Source organism: Peromyscus leucopus, chromosome 2 (genome assembly GCF_004664715.2).
Source record: "Peromyscus leucopus breed LL Stock chromosome 2, UCI_PerLeu_2.1, whole genome shotgun sequence".
Lineage (NCBI taxonomy): Eukaryota > Metazoa > Chordata > Mammalia > Rodentia > Cricetidae > Peromyscus > Peromyscus leucopus.
This window is the reverse complement of record NC_051064.1, coordinates 122,923,537-122,942,137: the sequence shown is the minus strand read 5'-3', so window position 1 is coordinate 122,942,137 and position 18,601 is coordinate 122,923,537. Positions and strand designations below refer to the sequence as shown.

General features: G+C 40.1%; 1 protein-coding gene across 1 annotated transcript in view; it reads left to right on the top strand.

Moving 5' to 3' along the window:
- Positions 1-18,601, top strand: part of Rlf (RLF zinc finger) — a 70,580-nt gene that overhangs the window by 11,455 nt on the left and 40,524 nt on the right. Inside the window, exons 2-3 of the mRNA XM_028886416.2 lie at positions 14,731-14,885; positions 16,911-16,992. Of these exons, the coding sequence (XP_028742249.1) occupies positions 14,731-14,885; positions 16,911-16,992 (237 nt within the window). The remainder of the gene's footprint in view (positions 1-14,730; positions 14,886-16,910; positions 16,993-18,601) is intronic.

The window sequence follows — 18,601 nt, the reverse complement described above, 5'->3', positions numbered from 1 at the left end:
TAGCTCCATTTACTTACCACAAATTTCATAATTTTCATTTTTCTCAACAGCTGGATAATATTCCATTGTGAAAATTTATCCCATTTCATTATCTGTTTACCTGTTGGTAAATGGCTAAATTGTTTCCATTTCCTGGCTATTTTGAATGGAGCAGCAGTGAGCCTGGGTGAAGAAGTGTCTGCAGTAGGATAGTGTTTTGGGTGTATACCAAGGTCAGTATAGAAGGGTCTCTCAACATGTAGGCCCTGGCTAGCTAGCCTCAGACACACAGAGATCTTGCCCTGCCTCTGCCTCCTAAGAGCTGGAATTAAAGGTGTGAGCCACCATGTCTGACTTGAAGTTTCTTTGTGAACATGTATGTTTCTTCTTTGCATCTCACTCTTTGAACATTGTTAGTAAAAGTAACTAAATAGAAAACACAGCTAATTATAAGATCATAAAGATTGCCAAAGCTTAGGTTCTTTGTTTTCATTAGGATCCAAATGCCTACCACCTCTTGCAGAGGCTGACTTTGGCTGTCTTCAGTTTTGAGGGCCAGGTCGGTCTGTCTGTCTGTCTGTCTGTCTGTCTGTCTGTCTGTCTGTCTCTCTCTCTCTCTCTCTCTCTCTCTCTCTCTCTCTCTGCATTTAGAGGCTAGAAGTCAGATACCTTATTGAGACTTTTGCTTTTATTTTACATATCTTGTTAAAATCCTTAAAACTGGGTTTTATCTAATTAAATTGACCCTGCAATCTTGAGGGTGCTTGTTGTGAGAGATATTATTTTATAGCTTGGATTTCTAATACCATTACCCTCTGCTCTAATTTTAAAATCCTATGCTTTCTTATGTTTTCAAAAAACAGACATAGCAGTGTATGGTGGCTTACCACTTTCCTGTAAAGTGGAAGCAGGAGCATCAGGAGTTCAAGGCCATCCTTAGCTAGCTAGATAAGGAGTCTAGCCCAGGTCATATATGACACAGTCTCTGAAACAAAACAAAGCAAACAATAACAGCAAAGGCAAAGAAGAATATGTCCTAAAGAGTTAAGGCACAGAGTCTGCTGAAGTGATGTGATACAATGTGGTGATGGATTGTGACTGTGAGAGATTTGTCTTTTGTGTTTTTTAGAGCTGTTTGGTCTCTTAGTTACTGTTCTTCTATAGCTGTGAAGAGACACCATGACCAAGACAACTTATAGAACAAAGCATTTAATTGGGGGGCTTGCTTACAGCTTTGAAAGGTGATTCCATGATCACCATGGTAGGGAGAGTGGCGCCAGGCAGACATGTCACTGAAGCAGTAGCCAAGAGCTTTCTTCTGAACCACAAGCAGCAGGCAGAGAGTGAGGGAGACTGGATCTATTAGTGCAGATTGAAACCTCAAGGCCACACCTCCTAGTCCTTCTCACATAGTTCTCCGTGTGGGGGCTGTTTTCATTCAGGCCTTCTGTGTACTGGGATTAAAGGTGTGTGTCCTCTCACCCTGGTCTGAAGAGCTGTGTCTTTTATACATCAGTGCTACTAGACTCTGGGAACACTAAACCATGGTGAATACCTAGAAAGATCCATGCTTTCCTCTAGCTAACTTTCTTACATTTGGTACTTGTTAGGTTTGTAAACAGGGACAGAGAGTGAGTGTCACTGAAGGGATGTATACATGACTTTAGATTTCAGTCAGCTCCAGATGTTTGTCTATTGTATCATTATCAAAGTAATTGAGTGTATCTTTTTTGTGTGAGTGTAGTACTAGGGATTGAACCTGGGCCTTCCCACATGGTAACCAAACAGTTTGCCACTAACTCTGAACAGTGTATCCCTAGCCTTTATACTTTATTTTGAAACTGGATCTCACTACATTGCACAGAGTAGCCTTGAAATTATTCAGTTACCTGTTTTTTGTTTTTTTTTTTTTTTTTTTTGATTTTTGATTTTTCAAGACAGGGTTTCTCTGCGTAGCTTTGCGCCTTTCCTGGAACTCACTTGGTAGCCCAGGCTGGCCTCGAACTCACAGAGATCCGCCTGCCTCTGCCTCCCGAGTGCTGGGATTAAAGGCATGCGCCACCACCACCCAGCCAGTTACCTGTTCTTAAAACAGCATTCTTCCAAACTACCTAGGATTACAGGCTTGTGTCACTGGGCTCAGATATAAATCTTATTTTTACCATGTTAATAAATTGTATAATGACCTCTCTTACTCTAGTCCAAGCTAACCTGAAACTCATTTTGTAGCCCAGGCTGGCCTCAAACTCAGTTCTCTTAACCCGAGTCTAGATTGCTGGCACAGTAGTCAGCTACCGTTTCTGGTTTGTATGGTGCTGGGATCAAACCCAGAGCCTTTTGCAGGCTAGACAAGCCCTCTGCCAATCCCCAGCCCCTAGGGATGAGTTTTTTTAAGGTGTTATTTAACTGTAAGTATTAAGATGATATTTGTGCCCCTGATGGGTTATCTTTACCCCTCTAGAGTAAATGCCTATCCCAATGGAAGCCTCACTACTAATTTAACTAAGAGTACTTGTTTACATGAGTTGTTAGGCTCACTCTTATAATTTGGCTTTTTTTTTGTATCAAAGTCTTGATTTCTACTTTAAAGGACTTGTAAATGCAAATGTTAACTTAGAGCACATTTTTCCATAACAACCTAGCAGTAAATGTGGAGAAAATATCATGAATGCTTGGATTGGCTTGGTGTTTCATTGTCATGAACTGGAGAGCATGTGTATGTGCCTTTGATGTTAGGAGTTTACACTTAATCTTCCATTCTAATACCTGTCGACCTTCAACCTTCTTACAGATCTGTATTCTCTAGAGTTGGAGGGAATAGACAGCTGCTCTGCAGTAGGTGGCTGGGTACATCAAGTGGGCCCAGATGCTATTGCCCTTACCATTGCTTGGGTGAAAGATAAGTATGTTAATTTCTCAGAGAAAAAACATTTTAAGACAGGATTCTGCTCTGTAGCTCAGGCTGTCCTATAACTTGCTACTCTCTTCTACCTCCACATTTAGAGGTTATGATAGGTATATGCTACTTTGCTTGGCCTCTGGGACATGGGTGGAGAAAGAAAATCAGCTGGGTGCTTTTGCTGCCTCTCTGAGCTAGCAGGCTTTCACCCTAGCATCTGGCTCCGCAGTCTTTATTGATAAAATCAAATGATTGAGATTTTGTTTAAAAACAACAGAATGTCACAGGAAATTTTTAAGCATACTTTTAGATTTAGAGACCCTGGAATGTTTTGTATATTATCAATTACAGTGAACTTATGTTGTATTGAAGCAATAGATACTCATTAATGCTTGCTTGTAGTGGGTATAATAGATTCTGCCTTTTGTAATCAATAGATTGGTCTGTCTGTCTGTCTGTCTTTCTGGTTTTTTTTTTCTGAGACACTTTCTCTGTGTAACTTTGGAGCCTGTCCTGGAACTCACAGAGATCCGCCTGCCTCTGCCTCCCAGTGCTAGGATTAAAGGGTGTGTGCCAGCAATGCCTGGCAGATTGATCTTATTTTATTTGTTTTTGGTTTTTTGAAGCGGGAGTTTCTCTGTGTATCCCTGGCTGGTCTTGAACTCACAGAGGCAGGGCGTGTGCACCACACTAGGCTACCATAGATTCTTTATTAAGCTTTTTTTTTTTTTTAAGCTTGGCTATCTGCTTATTTTATATTTAAATTATGTGTCCATCTGTCCGTCCGTCTGTGTCTCCCCCACCCCACTCATGTGCATGGGTGTTGGGTCCCCTGGAACTGGAGTTAGAGTCAGACAGTTGTGAGCTGCCTTGTGGATGCTGGGAATTGAACTAGGTCTTCTGGAAGAGCAGTCAGTGCTCTTAACCACTGAGCCATCTCTTCAGCTTCCAAATTATGTGCTTTTTTTTTTCTCTTTTTCTTCCCTTTTTTTTTTTTCTTTTTTTTTTTTTTTTTTTTTTTTTTTTTTTTTTTTTTTTTTTTTTTGAGACAGGGTCTTAGTTCAAGTCAACTCCAGATCCCCCCTGCCTTCCCAAGTGCTGGGAGTACAGGCTTGTATTATGATGCCCAGCTATGTGTTTCATTACATTGAAGTATGCATATATAAAATTATTTGAATGTATAACCTGTGAAATTCATGTCCCTGGGACAAATAAAGCCATGTTCCTGTAATTGTAGAATTTTGTGTTTGAAGTAAAAAAGAACTTTGGAAGTCATTTAGCATATCTACTTGTCAGCTAAAACCTATTTAAATTTTTTAATTATAATTTTATTGAGAGAGAGAGAGAAAGTTGTGGGTGCATGCCACAGTGCCCATGTGGAAGTCAGAGGACAGCTTTCCTGAGTAAGTGTTCTCCTTCCATATTGTGGGTCTCAAGGATCAAATTCAGGTTATCAGCATTGGTGACAAGCACTTTTACCTACTGGGCCATCTTGCTGTCCCTAAAACCCATGTTTTGTTTTGCTTTGCTTTGAGCCCAGGATGGTTTTGTGTGGTTCAGGCTGACATTGAACTCACTATAGGTTTTTATTTTATTTTAGACAGGGTGCCAGTCAATATGTACCTTGTCTCGGAAGTAGAGCAAAGTCTGCCTCTGTGTTCTCTCTCAGCAGTGGGGTTAAAGGCAGGTACCACCCCACCACACCCACTATATTTTTGTAGTAGATGGCATTTTCCAACTGATCAAACATATATGCCTGAAAAACTGCCTTATGATACTTTGAAAATAATTTAGCACATCCTTTAACAAAGGTTCAGTACATAGGACCTCTGTTAAGTCGATTGCCTAGTAGAGAAGATAAACATAAACAAATGTTCATGTTTCATTTGCAGTAGAGCAATATTGTTTGATGGCCAAGTGTTTTTATTTATCTGCCTTCCAACCGGCTTGTCCTTAGGGGACAAGAACGTAAGTAACTCCCATTGGGGCTGTGGATGTAGCTCAGCTATAAAACACTCGCCAAAGCATGCTAGACTTCCTGAATTCTATCACACAAACCATGCTTTCTGGTTTTGTGCTTTTTATCATGACTTTTTAATGTTTTCTTTCTTGGCCTGGAATTGCTGTGTAGACCAGGCTGACTATGAATTTGCAGTAATCCTGCCCATGCTTTCAAATTCCTGGGATTACCAGAGTGTACCAGTCCCAGCTACATAATTGCCCCCCCATTAACTCTTATTTATTTGTATAGGTTTTCTGCCTGCATGTCTGTTTATACATGTATGTAGTGCCCGAAGAGGGTGTCAGATTTCCTCCTGCAACTGGAGTTTGTGAGCTACTGTGTGGGTGCTGGGAATTGAGTCTGGGTCCTGGAAGAGCAATCCAGTGCTCTTGACCACTGAGCCATCATTCCAGCCCCTAGGTTGCATTTTTTTTAAAGGATTTTAAACAAGTACAATCATAGAATCTGTTTGGCCTCTTTCACTCAGTGTAATTATTTTGAAATTCATGTTGTAGAGATGAGTAGTTGGTTTCTTGGTATGGATATACTATAATTTTAATATTCATTCAGCTGTTGATAAATATTGGGTGTTTTCTAGTTTGTGGATACTATAAATTGAGCTGCTATGAGCATTCTTCGTTGTTGGTGTAGACAAATGCTTTTTTCCTTTCTTAGGAGCTGGATCCCTTGGCAGGTTGTATCATTTTACATTCCCATCAGTCAACAAAGTATGAAGCCTGTCTCTTACTTCCTGAGACCTCTACTTTTTAAACTGTCACTACCACTAAAATTAGTGGTAGCTTGGTGAAGCTCCAATTTGCATTTCCCTTATGAGTTATGTTTAGTATTTTTTCTTGTGCTTATTTTTACAGTCTATATCTAGTCCAGGGTCTGTTCAGGTCTTTGGAATTTTAAAAGATTGGTTTTTTTTTTTTTTTCATACTATTAAGATTTGAGAAAAGTGTGTCTGTTAGGTCAGACAGACATTGAGGTGGGCAATGAATAGCTTTTTTTTTTTTTTTTTTAAAGATTTATTTATTTATTTATTTATTTATTTATTTATTTATTTATTTATTTATTTATTTATTATGTATACAGTGTTCTGCCTGTATGTATGCCTGCATGACAGAAGAGGGCACCAGATCTCATAGATGGTTGTAAGCTATCGTGGTTGCTGGGAATTGAACTCTGGACCACTGGAAGAGCAACCATCTGGGTCCTGGAAGAGCAATCCAGTGCTCTTAACCTCTGAGCCATCTCTCCAGCCAGCAATGAATAGCTTTAAAGGGGACTAAAAATAACCCAAGGCATTTGGCCTTGTAGAATCTTTGACACAGGTGTGACTACCCTGTGTCAAAAAACCCCAACTTCACATCACACTTTAAAAATTGTATTTAAAATATACTATCTTATGTGATAGCTCTTCAGTGTGGCATTGTCCTATACTGATAATAGGAATGTAAATTGGAATTAATTTTCTGGAGCAGAATCCAATATTGTTGTAAAGCCCTAGAAGTTGTGGAGCCAGAAATTCTATTTATAGTCCATTCTCAGAAAATAGTCATGGGGCCACCAAATTCCAATGGATAGTTTCAACCCTATGGTCACTAAACAAAACAAAAAGATATGGATGTGGGGAAAGAGGTACGATGATAGAAGTGGGAGATAAGAGAGTAGAGTGCCTTACAAATAATTTATTAAATTGTCAAAGAACAGTGGGCAATAAGATAGTCATGAAGTAAAGCTTTAGACTTAGGGAAACTTACCTTAATTTTATATATAATATTGCCAAGTTAAGAGACCAGGGCAGGATGTGATAGAAGACACCTGTAATTCCAGCTTTTAGACTGAAGCAGGAGGATTGTGAGTTTGAGGCCAACTTGGGGTACACACTGAGTTTTAGGGTGAGACCCTGCCTCAAAAAGTCAGAATAAAAGTTAGAAACTGTGATGTCCATAAATGGAATTGGTTTCTGTACAAGGTTGTGCAACATTGAGAACACAGTGAAAATCTACAGCGTGGCTAGAGATATAATCAATGGAAGAGGACTTGCCCAGCATGCCAAACTGAGTGCTGGTCACTCAGCAAAACTAAAAATGAAGTCAAAGGAAGCATAAGACATAGCATCAACATAAAATGCTTCAATTTGTACATTGAGGAAACTCAAACTTGCCTGTTAACAGTGATTTGTTTCTGGGTAGTATTTTTATGCATTATGGAAAAATTTGTGTATTTGTTGTTTTTTGGTTTGGTTTGGTTTGGTTTTTCGAGACATGGTTTCTCTGTGTAGCTTTGCGCCTTTCCTGGATCTCGCTTTGTAGCCCAGGCTGGCCTCAAACTCACAGAGATCCACCTGCCTCTGCCTCCCGAGTGCTGGGATTAAAGGCATGCGCCACCACCACCCAAAAATTTGTGTATTTAAAGATATACTACTGTTACAGCAACAGCAAGAGACATTTTTAAATGACTGAAAATGAGATGATGCTAGAAAACATATTTTTGACCCATGACGGGATCACTAACTAAAACATTCTGGGAAGATGGGGATGGTGGACTGAATCCAGTGAAATGTTATCAGGGTGTGGATGAAGAAGTGTAGACTGATGGGTAAGAAGTAAGCCAGATTTCTAAACTCGAAAAGCAGCTGCAACTAGTGTGCAGAGTAGGAGTTGGGTCACAGCAGCAGCCCAGATACAAGACTTTGGACTTGAATTTACTTTAGCTACTTCCTGACTTGGAGCAGCCAGCTCTTCTCTTCCCATCCAGGTTCATTGCTAATTGATGGTTAAATCTCGGTCCTAATCCTCGTTGAAGCCCTCCCCTCCCCTTACCTTTGCACTTTTAAAACTTTGCCCTCTGCATCAGGGATGACATTCAGTTGCTGACTTCCCCTAGAAGCTTACCCTTTACAGTATAATCATCACTCAGATTTAGAATTTTACTTTTTGTTTTTGTTTGTTTGTTTGTTTTTCAGGAAAAGATTTCTCCATGTAGCCCTGGCTGTCCAGGAACTCACTCTGTAGACCAAACTGGCCTCAGATTTAGAGATTGCCTGCCTCTGCCTCCCAAGTGCTGGGATTAAAGCTATGCATTACTACCACCTGGGGTTGATTTAGAATTTATGTATTTCATATGTTGAGAAATTTAAGTCAGAACAAGATTTCTTGTGTTATGTGCAAAACTTCTCTTAAAAAAAAAAAATCCCCGTTGCCCTAGGATGTAGAGCTTTCCTAGTCAGTAGCTATCTGTTCAGTTTTGTAATGAACCCCCAGCACTTGTGGCCGGTTGGTTTGTGGGGCTGGGTGGATAGATGGGTAGGGTCTTCTACAGCCAGTAAACTTTGTCCATCTTACATGGTGCTAGGACCAAACCCAGAGCTGTGTGCATGCTAGGTGCACATTCTACCTACGCTGAGCTACTTCCCTAGCAACCACAGCATGGCAGAATAGTGGGTGTCACTCAGCACTAGTGCTGGCAAATGTTTCCCAGAGCAGTGACTTTAGATACAGGGTGGGTGTGGTACTCACTCAGGAAGAGGGCCAGGTGATCACTATGCCACACTGGCTGCAAATACTAAATAAAGGCATTGCATTGAAAGAAAAGGCAGAATTTGGAAATAAACATATTTATTAAGAAAATAGTAGAGTTGTGTATTCTGAGAAGACATAAAGACCAGTGATAAAGGATGTGCTTTGGAGCCAGCTGACTAGTTCAGATTGTCTGTTCAACATTTGCACAGTGGATAACTTAAGGCATAAAATCTGCTTTCTTATTTAAAAAGTGAGCTAAAGGTCAGGGATGTAGATCAGTGGTAAATAGAAGTAACAAGTAAGTCTTTTTTCTCCCATTTTAAAAAAAAAAATCAGCTGTAGAGGCTGGATGTAGTTCAGTCTGTAAAGTGCTTGCTTACCATGCATGAAGCCCTGATTTTGGCCCCCACCCAGTAGCACATAAAACAGGTCTATAATCAATCCCAGCTTTTAGGATATTGAAGCAGTTGGATCAGAAATTCAAAGTCATCCTTGCCTAAATGGGAAGTTTGAGGCTGGCCAGAGGCCCTACCAATACTTTTTTTTTTTTTTTTTTTTTTTTTTTTTTTTTTTGTAAGGTGTAGCTAATACGGAAAGTCTGAGTTGGGTGTAAGTAGCAACATAAGGTGCAAGAGTTAGGGTTTTAATTAGCCACTTCCTCATTGTAAGCAGGCAGCTGCTAGCCAGGGCCTAGCATGCTTGAAGCTCTAGGTTCACACACATACACAATTGCATGCACACACAGTTTTTGAGATGGTTTCTTTGGAGGCCTGGTTGTCCTAGAATGAGCTATGTGGATCAGGCTGGCCTTGATCAGAGATCTACCTGCCTCTGTCTCCCTAGTGCAGAGATTAAAGTCATGTACTACCACATGACATTTTTAAGGGTAAGCTGTTAAGGATATACCCTTTCCTTCCTAATCCCAGCACAGATCACTTTTGTTCTGGGCTTCTGCATTTTGGGATTTTCCATATAATCTTTTTTCTCTACCCTAGTGATGCTATGTTCTTGTTTCCATCTGTGTAAGAGAATCCAGTGGCCTAACCTTTCTAACCGTAGAAATTTGGTCCAGTCTTAGGTTTGTCTCCATTTCCCACTGTGTGACATTGGCATACTTCTGAACAAAATTCTTTCTTTTCTTGTTTTAAAGCTTGTATTTATTTTATGTTTATGGGTATTTGGTCTGCATGTAAGTCTTTGGTACCTGTAGAGGTCAGGAAAGGGTATCAGATCTCTTAGGACTGGAGTTACAGATGTCATGTGGGTACTGAGAATTGAACCTGGGTCCTCAAGAAAAGCAGACAGTGCTCTTAACCAATGAGCCACCTCTCCAAACCCGTTTTGCTTTTCTTAACATCACCCATTAGAAAATATATTTGTTTTGATTATGTTTTAATGATGTGAGTTTGTAGGCCTATGCATGGGTATGTGAATATGAGTGCCAGTGTATGTGGAGGCCAGAAGAGGGTGCTGGGGTTTTAAAGGCAGTTGTGAGCTGCCCAGCGGTGTGTTTGTGTGCTGGGAGTTGAGCTTGAGTCCTCAACAAGAACAGCGTGTACAGCCTGATATGGTGACAAACGCCTTTAATTACAGCACTCAGGAGGCAGAGGCAGGTAGAACTCTTGAGTTTGAAGCCAGCTTGGTCTGCATAGTGAGTTCCATGACAGCCAGAACTACATAAGGGAAGAGACTCTGTCTGTCTCAAGACAAAGAACACTATGTACTCTTAATGGGCACTCAATGTGACTGAGCCATCTCTAGATCCAACATCACCTGTATTTAACTTCTCTATTCACCAAAACTAAGAATAGTATGATCCAAAGCTAGAAATCTTGTTGTTTCTCTTATAATTTTAAGAGACCACCATCATAAATGTTAACTAAAACATTGTCATGTGATTCCTGACTGTAATAGAATGAAAGCCCTTAAGAAAGTGTCTATTCCATACTACATGCCCAATAAATATAACTGTGATTTTCTGTGGGAAAATTAGTACTAAAATTGGAATGCATCCTTTGCATAAAATGTGACCATCCTGAAATTATTCCCTCTTGATAGTTCCATAGAACTATCCATAGACAGAAAACTAGTCCACAGTCCTATAACCATTGCAGTCTAGCTGTGTTAGCATTTTTTAGTCCAGCTGTTTGTGCTCTTTACACCCTATACATTGATTCTTTAATGTACAAATATGTTGCATTTATAGTACTCCCAAGAGCTGGAGAGTATCCAGATCTGCAGAAGGGAACTATTAGAGCAATTCTTATGAAAGTATTGGGGACTTGGAATAAGTCACTGGCAACTGACGTGGTAGGTGGGCTTGAGTTAGTTTTTGAGCTAGAATCAACAAACTTTGTGATTGTTTCAACATTATTTTTAGTTGTGGCTCCTGAAAAGAGACAGAGGAAGTGAAAGAGGGTATATTTTCTAGGGAGATGTTTGGTTTTGTGTATGTTGGGGTTTGAGACTTGAATAGGCCATCCAGATGAAAATATTTAATAGGGATTTGAAATATATAGCAAGGGCTTAAAATAGTGTTCTGATGGTAATTTGCCTGGAACTTGAATAAGAGCACTCTTTAAGAGGATTTAAATAGGCTGGGCGGTGGGTGGTGCACACCTTCGATCCCAGCACTTGGGAGGCAGAGCCAGGCAGATCTTTGTGAGTTCGAGGCCAGCCTGGGCTACAGAGTGAGTTCCAGGAAAGGCGCAAAGCTACACAGAGAAACCCTGCCTCGAAAAACCATAAATAAATAAATAAATAAACAAACACAGTGCCTAAATAGGTATAGTACTCTTTCAAACATGCATATCTGGTTTCCTAGTTTTTCAAATAAATGAGTTTACTGAAACAAAAGAGGAAATTTCATTAATTTGATCTCTGTAAAATGCCACTGAACTTGAAAGATTCATATTTATCATTATTTACCTCATTTCCAGCTTTATTAAGAAAAGAACAAGAAAACTTTCATTCTTTTTTGTTTTTGTTTGTTTGTTTTTGAGTTTTTGATACAAGGTTTCTCTGTATAGTCCTGGCTAGCTTTGTAGACCATGTTGGCCTTGAACTCAGAGATCTGCTCGCCTCTTCCTCCCAAATGATGGGAATAAAAGCATGAGACATCACCTCCAGCAAGAAAATTTTTCTTAAATGCTTCTTTAGGGATTTTGTTTATATGAGTTATTTATGTTATTTGGATAAATATAATTCATTCATTCTAATCTTACATTAAAAACAATGATAAAACTTTGGGAGTATAGCTTAGTGGTAGAGGATTTACTTAGCAAGTTCAGTCTCCAGCAGCACCCAAATAAATAAATGAATAAATAGCAAAATCCAGTGAAGATTGTTTCAGGGATTTTTGAAATGCTCAGCATGATCCTAGTGGGTATATTAAGGAGACCCCATTATTTAATGTGAACTAACATGGAACAAATACATTTTAGGAATATAAAAATAGAAATCAAGAGGCTAGGGAGATGGCTTAGCACTTAAGGGCATATATACTATTGTAGAGGAGCTGAGTTGGTTCACAGCATCTACATTGGTTGGCTCACAAGGGATCCAGATCCAGAGGTGGCCTCCCCAGCCACCAACACTCATGTGTGCCCAAGTGCACATATCTAAGAATAAAATAAAATGCCAAGCATAATATCACATGCCTTTAATCCCAGTGCACATAGGCAGCACATGGGTCTCTGCGAATTTGAGGCCAACCAAAGCTATATATCAAAACCTTGTGTCAAAGTAAAGTGAAACAAAAATCTGAAGAAGAAGAAGAAGAAGAAGAAGAAGAAGAAGAAGAAGAAGAAGAAGAAGAAGAAGAAGAAGAAGAAGAAAAGAAGAAAGAAGAAGAAGAAAGAAGAAGAAGAAAAGAAGAAGAAGAAGGTCAACACAATGCAAGTCCCAAGTCTGGGATATTTGAAAGTGAGTAACTTGGACTGTGGCTGTAGCTTAGTAGGTAAAGTGCCTGTCTGATTTGCTTAATCTCCAGCACAGCAACAGTTGAGCATGGTGGGCACACTGTAATCCTAGCACTCAAGGTAGATGAGTCAGCTTGAGCTACATGAGACCCTGTCTTTGTGGGGGAAAAAGGGGGAGGGATGATTTGATTAAATGATACATTACATTTCTGAAAATACAGAAGGCCATTTAGTTGTAGGTTGGTGGGCACTCAAGTGCATACAGACCACATCATTCAGTGTGTCAAGAGCATTTTACTATATGTAGTATGATGGTTTATCACATGTCATTAGAGGGTTTCTTTGGTTTGGTTTGGTTTTTGGTTTTCCGAGACAACTTTTCTCTGTGTGACTTTGTGCCTGTCCTGGAACTCACTCTGTAGCCCAGCCTGGTCTCGAACTCACAGAGATCCACCTGCCTCTGCCTCCCAAGTGCTGGGACTAAAGGCTTGTGCCACCACCGCCCAACTCTTTTGTTTTTTAATCAGAGCTGATAGTAAAGATCTTTTGTTGTTATTTGAGATAGGCTGCATGTAACCCAGGTCACCCTCAGTCTGTGAAGTCTCAAAAATCACCTTTAACTCTTGACTCCCGTGCAAAAACTCTTGGTATTACAGCCCTGGCATTACAGGTGTGCAGCCCACCCACCCAGCTCAGAAAGGGATCTTAATATGAACACTAAAACATAGAAAGTTTGGAATCCTGCATTGTTACCGTATTTCTTTGTAGTTCTTAAAAAGTTATGTGCCGGGCGGTGGTGGCGCACGCCTTTAATCCCAGCATTCGGGAGGCAGAGGCAGGCGGATCTCTGTGAGTTCGAGGCCAGCCTGGGCTACCAAGTGAGTTCCAGGAAAGGCGCAAAGCTACACAAGAGAAACCCTGTCTCGGAAAAAAAAAAGAAAAAGAAAAAGAAAAAAAAGAAAGTTATGTGCGGGTGTGTGTGTGTGTGTGCGCGCGCGCGCGCATGCGTTTGGAGGGGGAGTGCATGTGTACTTGACACTCCTGTGGAGAGAGAGGACATCTTATAGGAGCTGGTTTATTCCTTCACCATATAGGTCCCAGGGGTTGAACTCAGGTCATCAGGTTTGGTAGCCAGTGTCATTAACTGTTAGCCATCTTACTAGCCCTATTTGTAGTTCTTTAGACAGAAAATTCCAAGACAGTAAGTTAGAAATCTTTACAGAAATTACTCTGGGGGTAAAAACTTCAGGTCACATAGAATTCACTCATAATCAAGCTGCCTTCTGTCTTATAGGAGTAGCCCTAGCTAAAAGCCTAGTTTCATTAGGAGCTCTACAGACCAGTTAGAATGTGTTCTCTAGAGGGAAAATGATGTCCTGCCTATGTGGGGCTATGACACAAAGTCACAGCAAAGTTTTTTGGTCTTGGTTTTTTGAGACAGGGTTTCTCTATGTAACAGCTTTGGCTGTCCTGGAACTGGCTTTGTAGACCCAGCTGGCCTCAGATTCACAAAGATTCCTTGCCTCTGCCTCCCGAGTGCTGGGATTAAAGGCATGTGCCACTACTGCCCAATTTCACATCATTCTTGGTGTCTTTTTTCAAGGAATTAAAATAAAGGCTCATGTGGATTGCAAGAGTAAGCAAGTATACTTCATTCAAAAGCAAGATAGTATAGCTCAGGATTTGGCTGTCAAGAGTGACAGTGGGCCATGTGAGTTAGTGGGCCTTTGCTTATAGGGTGTAAGAGGAAGGAGGGACTGATTGTTAAGGGTCATAATTTGGGTTGTTCTCTATTTTGGTTGACAAACTTGAGTTGTACCTTGTGATGATGTCTCTGATTTTAATTATATTTAGTATATTTATGCTGAGGCATAAGAAGGTAAATAGGGAATTCTCTCTAAAAGTTCAACTCAGGACAACTGCCTAGTTGTTCATAACACCCAAAACAGAACTTGGCCAGATCAGCCACGTGTCTCTCTGTTGTGAATATATCTGGGAGTATGTTTGAATAATAAATATCTACAAAGGGGAGGAGAAAGTTACTCTGTTGTGAGGGGTAGGGTGTGCATGAAGCAACCCTCCTCCTTTCCCCTGCTCAGTTGACTGTGATGTTAACCAGACTTGCTACTTGTAACTGTACAGGTATGGGGTGCTCAGCCCAAGCATACCATGGCTTTTTCCTCAGATTTCGTCCTGCCAAAAGAACCATTCTGTATTCCTCTAACTCCAGAGGAATGATTCATTCTTTGGTGAATATAGAATCCTCTAAACAAACCAGGGCCTAAAAAGAGAGTGTGTAAGAGAGTGTTAGGAAAGAAGGAAGAAATAGAACTTTTGAGTGCAAAGAACCAATTTATTTCATTTTTATTTATAAAACAATTAATTCTTTTTTTTTTTTAGACCTTATTGCAATATGCAAGCAACAAGAATGCATCAGAACACATTGTGTATCTTCTGGAGGTATACCGCCTTGCTATCCAAAGCTTTGCCAGCGCACGTCCATTTTTAACTACTGAATGTGAAGATGTCCTCTTAGTGCTTGGCAGATTAGTCCTGTAAGTTCAAACACTTCAGTTACTTAAGAATTAAGTACTGTTGGTTGTGATGTTTGCCTGACTTCTCTTTACAGTGGCACTATTTACTCTGCAGAAGCACCAGTTCCCTTTGCTCTAAGCCTTCACCCCTAAATTGCCAAGAGAGAAAGTCCAAGTGAAGCTCCAGCTAAACAATCTGTGGCTGTCTTTGGGGTCTCTTTTCTTACTCAGGCTTGTACTACAAGTCCGATCCATTTCCCTTCTCTTTCCCTTAGCTATAGATTGTGTGTTGAACAGTTACTGTGACCAGGACCAAATAAATGCCAGAGAAAACCAACTTAAAAGAGGAGGATTGTTTCTGCTCAGTTTCAGGCTCGGTTTCAGGGGTTTTAGTCCATTATGAGAAGGAGGCCTGGCCAAGTAGAGCTGTTCTCACCCAGAAGCAAGAAGCAGGGAGAGAATACCCACAGGCTGGGCTGACGCCATGACCCTCCTTTAATTCACCCGGACCTCAATCTTTAGACAGTACTGCTCACCTCATGGAAGTCTCCCCTTAGCTAGTCATCTGAAGAAATGCTCTCACAGATACACTCACAACTGTGCTCTGCCCATCTTCTAGGAATCTCAGTCTAATCAAGTTGGCAATCAGAATTATCATAGATTCAGGATCTAGAAACTGGTTATCTTTGAGAAACACCATATATATTGGAGAAGCTATTGTGAAATCTTGCAACTCGGTTACATCATTTGAACTAAAAATAATTTTATCAGCACAGAATACCAGTATAGTAAAGTCCATAGTCATTTAGCTGTTTTAATATTAGGTTGCTTAGTAACAGACAAAATTACACCATTAACATACTGTTTCATCAACAGCTGTTCAAGTGTAGGCTGGTGTTGCCTCAGTTAGATCCTGCATTGTTGAATGAAATGTGTGCTTGTCAGGGTAACCTGTTACTTCTGTTCTAGAAGTAGGTAGGACCTGTTTGTATTCAGTTCACCGCAGCTGAATCTCTGACATCATACTTTGGTGGAGGATTAGCATTCCCCTTTTAATCCCATTGTTCTATCCTGCCACATGATACCAATCTGTACAGGCAAAGTGATTATGCTGTAAGACTTGGGAGAGTTATGCTGGATTGATATTTTAAGTTCTTTATTGACGTTTTACTGAATCTTTTCATAATCCCTTTCTTTTCCCTCTTCTCTGTGTCTGGGTAGTGGTTAGGGTAGAAAGAAGAAACTCTTGCTTCCTTTTTAGAAGTGAAGAAATCACTTTGCTAATCATTCTGCTTCCTCTGCAAGTGATAGAAACTGATGTGGGTGACAGTCTACTTCTTAATCACTATGTCAATTAAATTCACAATATCCCCAGATCCAGGTTTTTTTTTTTTTGGTCTATTTGTATGGGTGATCGTCTCATACAATCTTAACAGTTTGGAATATGACTTTTTTTGGAAGGCTCATATATTTCTAAACTTTATTAAAACAATAATGTAGACATAAAGCATTATAGCTTTTCTTTCTTTCTTGTTTTTAAATTATTTTCATTTTCATGTGCATTGGTATTTTGCTTGCATGTACATTTGTATGAGGACACCAGAACCCCTGGAACTGGAGTTACAGACAATTGTGAGCTGTCATATGGGTGCTGGAAAATGAACCCAGATCCTCTGGAAGAGCAGCCAGTGCTCTTAACCACTGAGCCATCTCTCCAAAATATTTTTATTTGATGTGCATTGGTGTTTTGGCATGAGTGTCGGGTCCCCTGGAACTGGAATTACAGACACTTGTGAGCTGCCATATGGATGTTGGGAATTGAACCCAGGTCCTCTGGAAGAGCAGTCAGTACTCTTAACCATCTCTCTGGACCTTCTTTTGTTTTTTCAATACTTGAAAAGCTAGTAGAACAGTTTCAAAGAAAAAATATAAAGAGTATAAGTATTTAAAATAGTTTGAATAAGTATAAAAGTCTTGCATATTGCTTTCATGCTGTACTTATTACTGTAATCTCCCTGTATACTTACATAGTTATTTGTATTGTAGGAGTTGTTTTGAATTACTGCTTTCAGTGCCTGAAAGTGAACTGCCCTGTGAAGTCTGGGTACCATTCCTTCAGTCTCTACAGGTGAGTCCATTTTAATCAAGAGAAATTCTCTGCTTAATTGCCCAAGACATACATTGATTCTTGGCAAAGTAAACTTTGAAAACGTACAACAAAACTAATGACATATTCATATATTTATGATTATTAAATAAAGTATTTAGATTGTTAATAACACACTTGTGTCTTGCCAATCAGTATGTGTATCTAAATCAGTCAAACTGGTAGTCGTAGCTTTTGCTCATGCATTATACTCATAGGAGACTACTTGACTCTCCCCTCTCCAAGTAGGTGAACAGGTTAGAAAATGTCAAGTGGCCCACCCAACAACAGGTGTCAAATGATCCATTAGGGTAGAAACTGAGAAGTATTTTAAAAATCCACTCAGGAACTAGGGAGATGCTTTAACCAGTAAAGTTCCTGCCTTGCAAGCAAGAGGACCTGTTTGGATCCCCAGAAGTCATGTAAAAAGCCAGATGTGGTACCATGGGCCTGTAATTCCAGATGGCAAGATGGGAAACAGAGGAAGGAAGATTCCTAGAGCTCATGTCTGCCTTGCCTACCCCAGGCCTCTTGAACAAAGGAACTTGGTAAAGTGCCTGGGAAACAACACCAAGGTGTTGACCTCAGTGTGCACACACTTGGCATAGATATACATACACATACAAATAGACATTAAATTGTTGTTGGTCTTTTTTTTTTTTCTCTTTGCTCTTTTGGCTCTTTTGAGGGGCCCACCACCCAGCTCCCAAATAATCACACACAGAGATTTATTCTTTATTATAAATGCCTGGCCTTAGCATGGCTTGTTTCTATCCAGCTTTTCTTAATTTAGATTATCTGGTCTACCTTTTGCTTCTGGGCTTTTCCTTTTCTTACTTCTGTGTATCTTACTTTCACTCTTACTCTGTGGCTGGCTGGGTGGTTGGCCCCTAGCATCCTCCTCTCCTTGTTCTCTTGCTCCTTGAGCCTCCTTTTCCCCTATTTATTCTCTCTGCCAGCCCTGCCTATCCTTTCTCTGCCTTGCTATAGCCGTTCAGGTCTTTATTAGACCAATCGGATTTTAGACAGGAAAGTAACACAGCTTCACAGAGTTAAACAAATGCAACATAAAGGAATGCAACACATCTTTGCATCATTAAACAAATGTTCTACAGCATAAACAAATGTAACACATCTTGAAATAATATTCTATAACATTAAATAATTTCAGTCATTTAATTATTGGCCACTAATTAAGGCTCACTGCTTTGTGCTTTTTGTTTTTGTTTTTTGAAACAGGGTTTCTCTGTGTAGCTTTGGAGCCTATTCTGGAACTCACTCCGTAGACCAGGCTGGCCTCGAACTCAGAGATCTGCCTGCCTCTGCCTCCTGAGTGTTGGGACTAAAGGTGTGCACCACCACGCCCGGCCTCTTTGTGCTTTATTTTAAATATTTTATGTCCCTTAAGTAAACTTTATAATGTGAAGATTATTTGAGTCCTCATTTACAAACAAGGAGGCACGCATAGGAAACTTAGCTTGCCCAGAGTAACACTTACCAATAGATTCGGAATCCTTTATTAACTGCTTCATCTAGGACACACATTTCAAAGTATCTTGGATGTGTTTTATGTGAGCACAGATAAAGATTC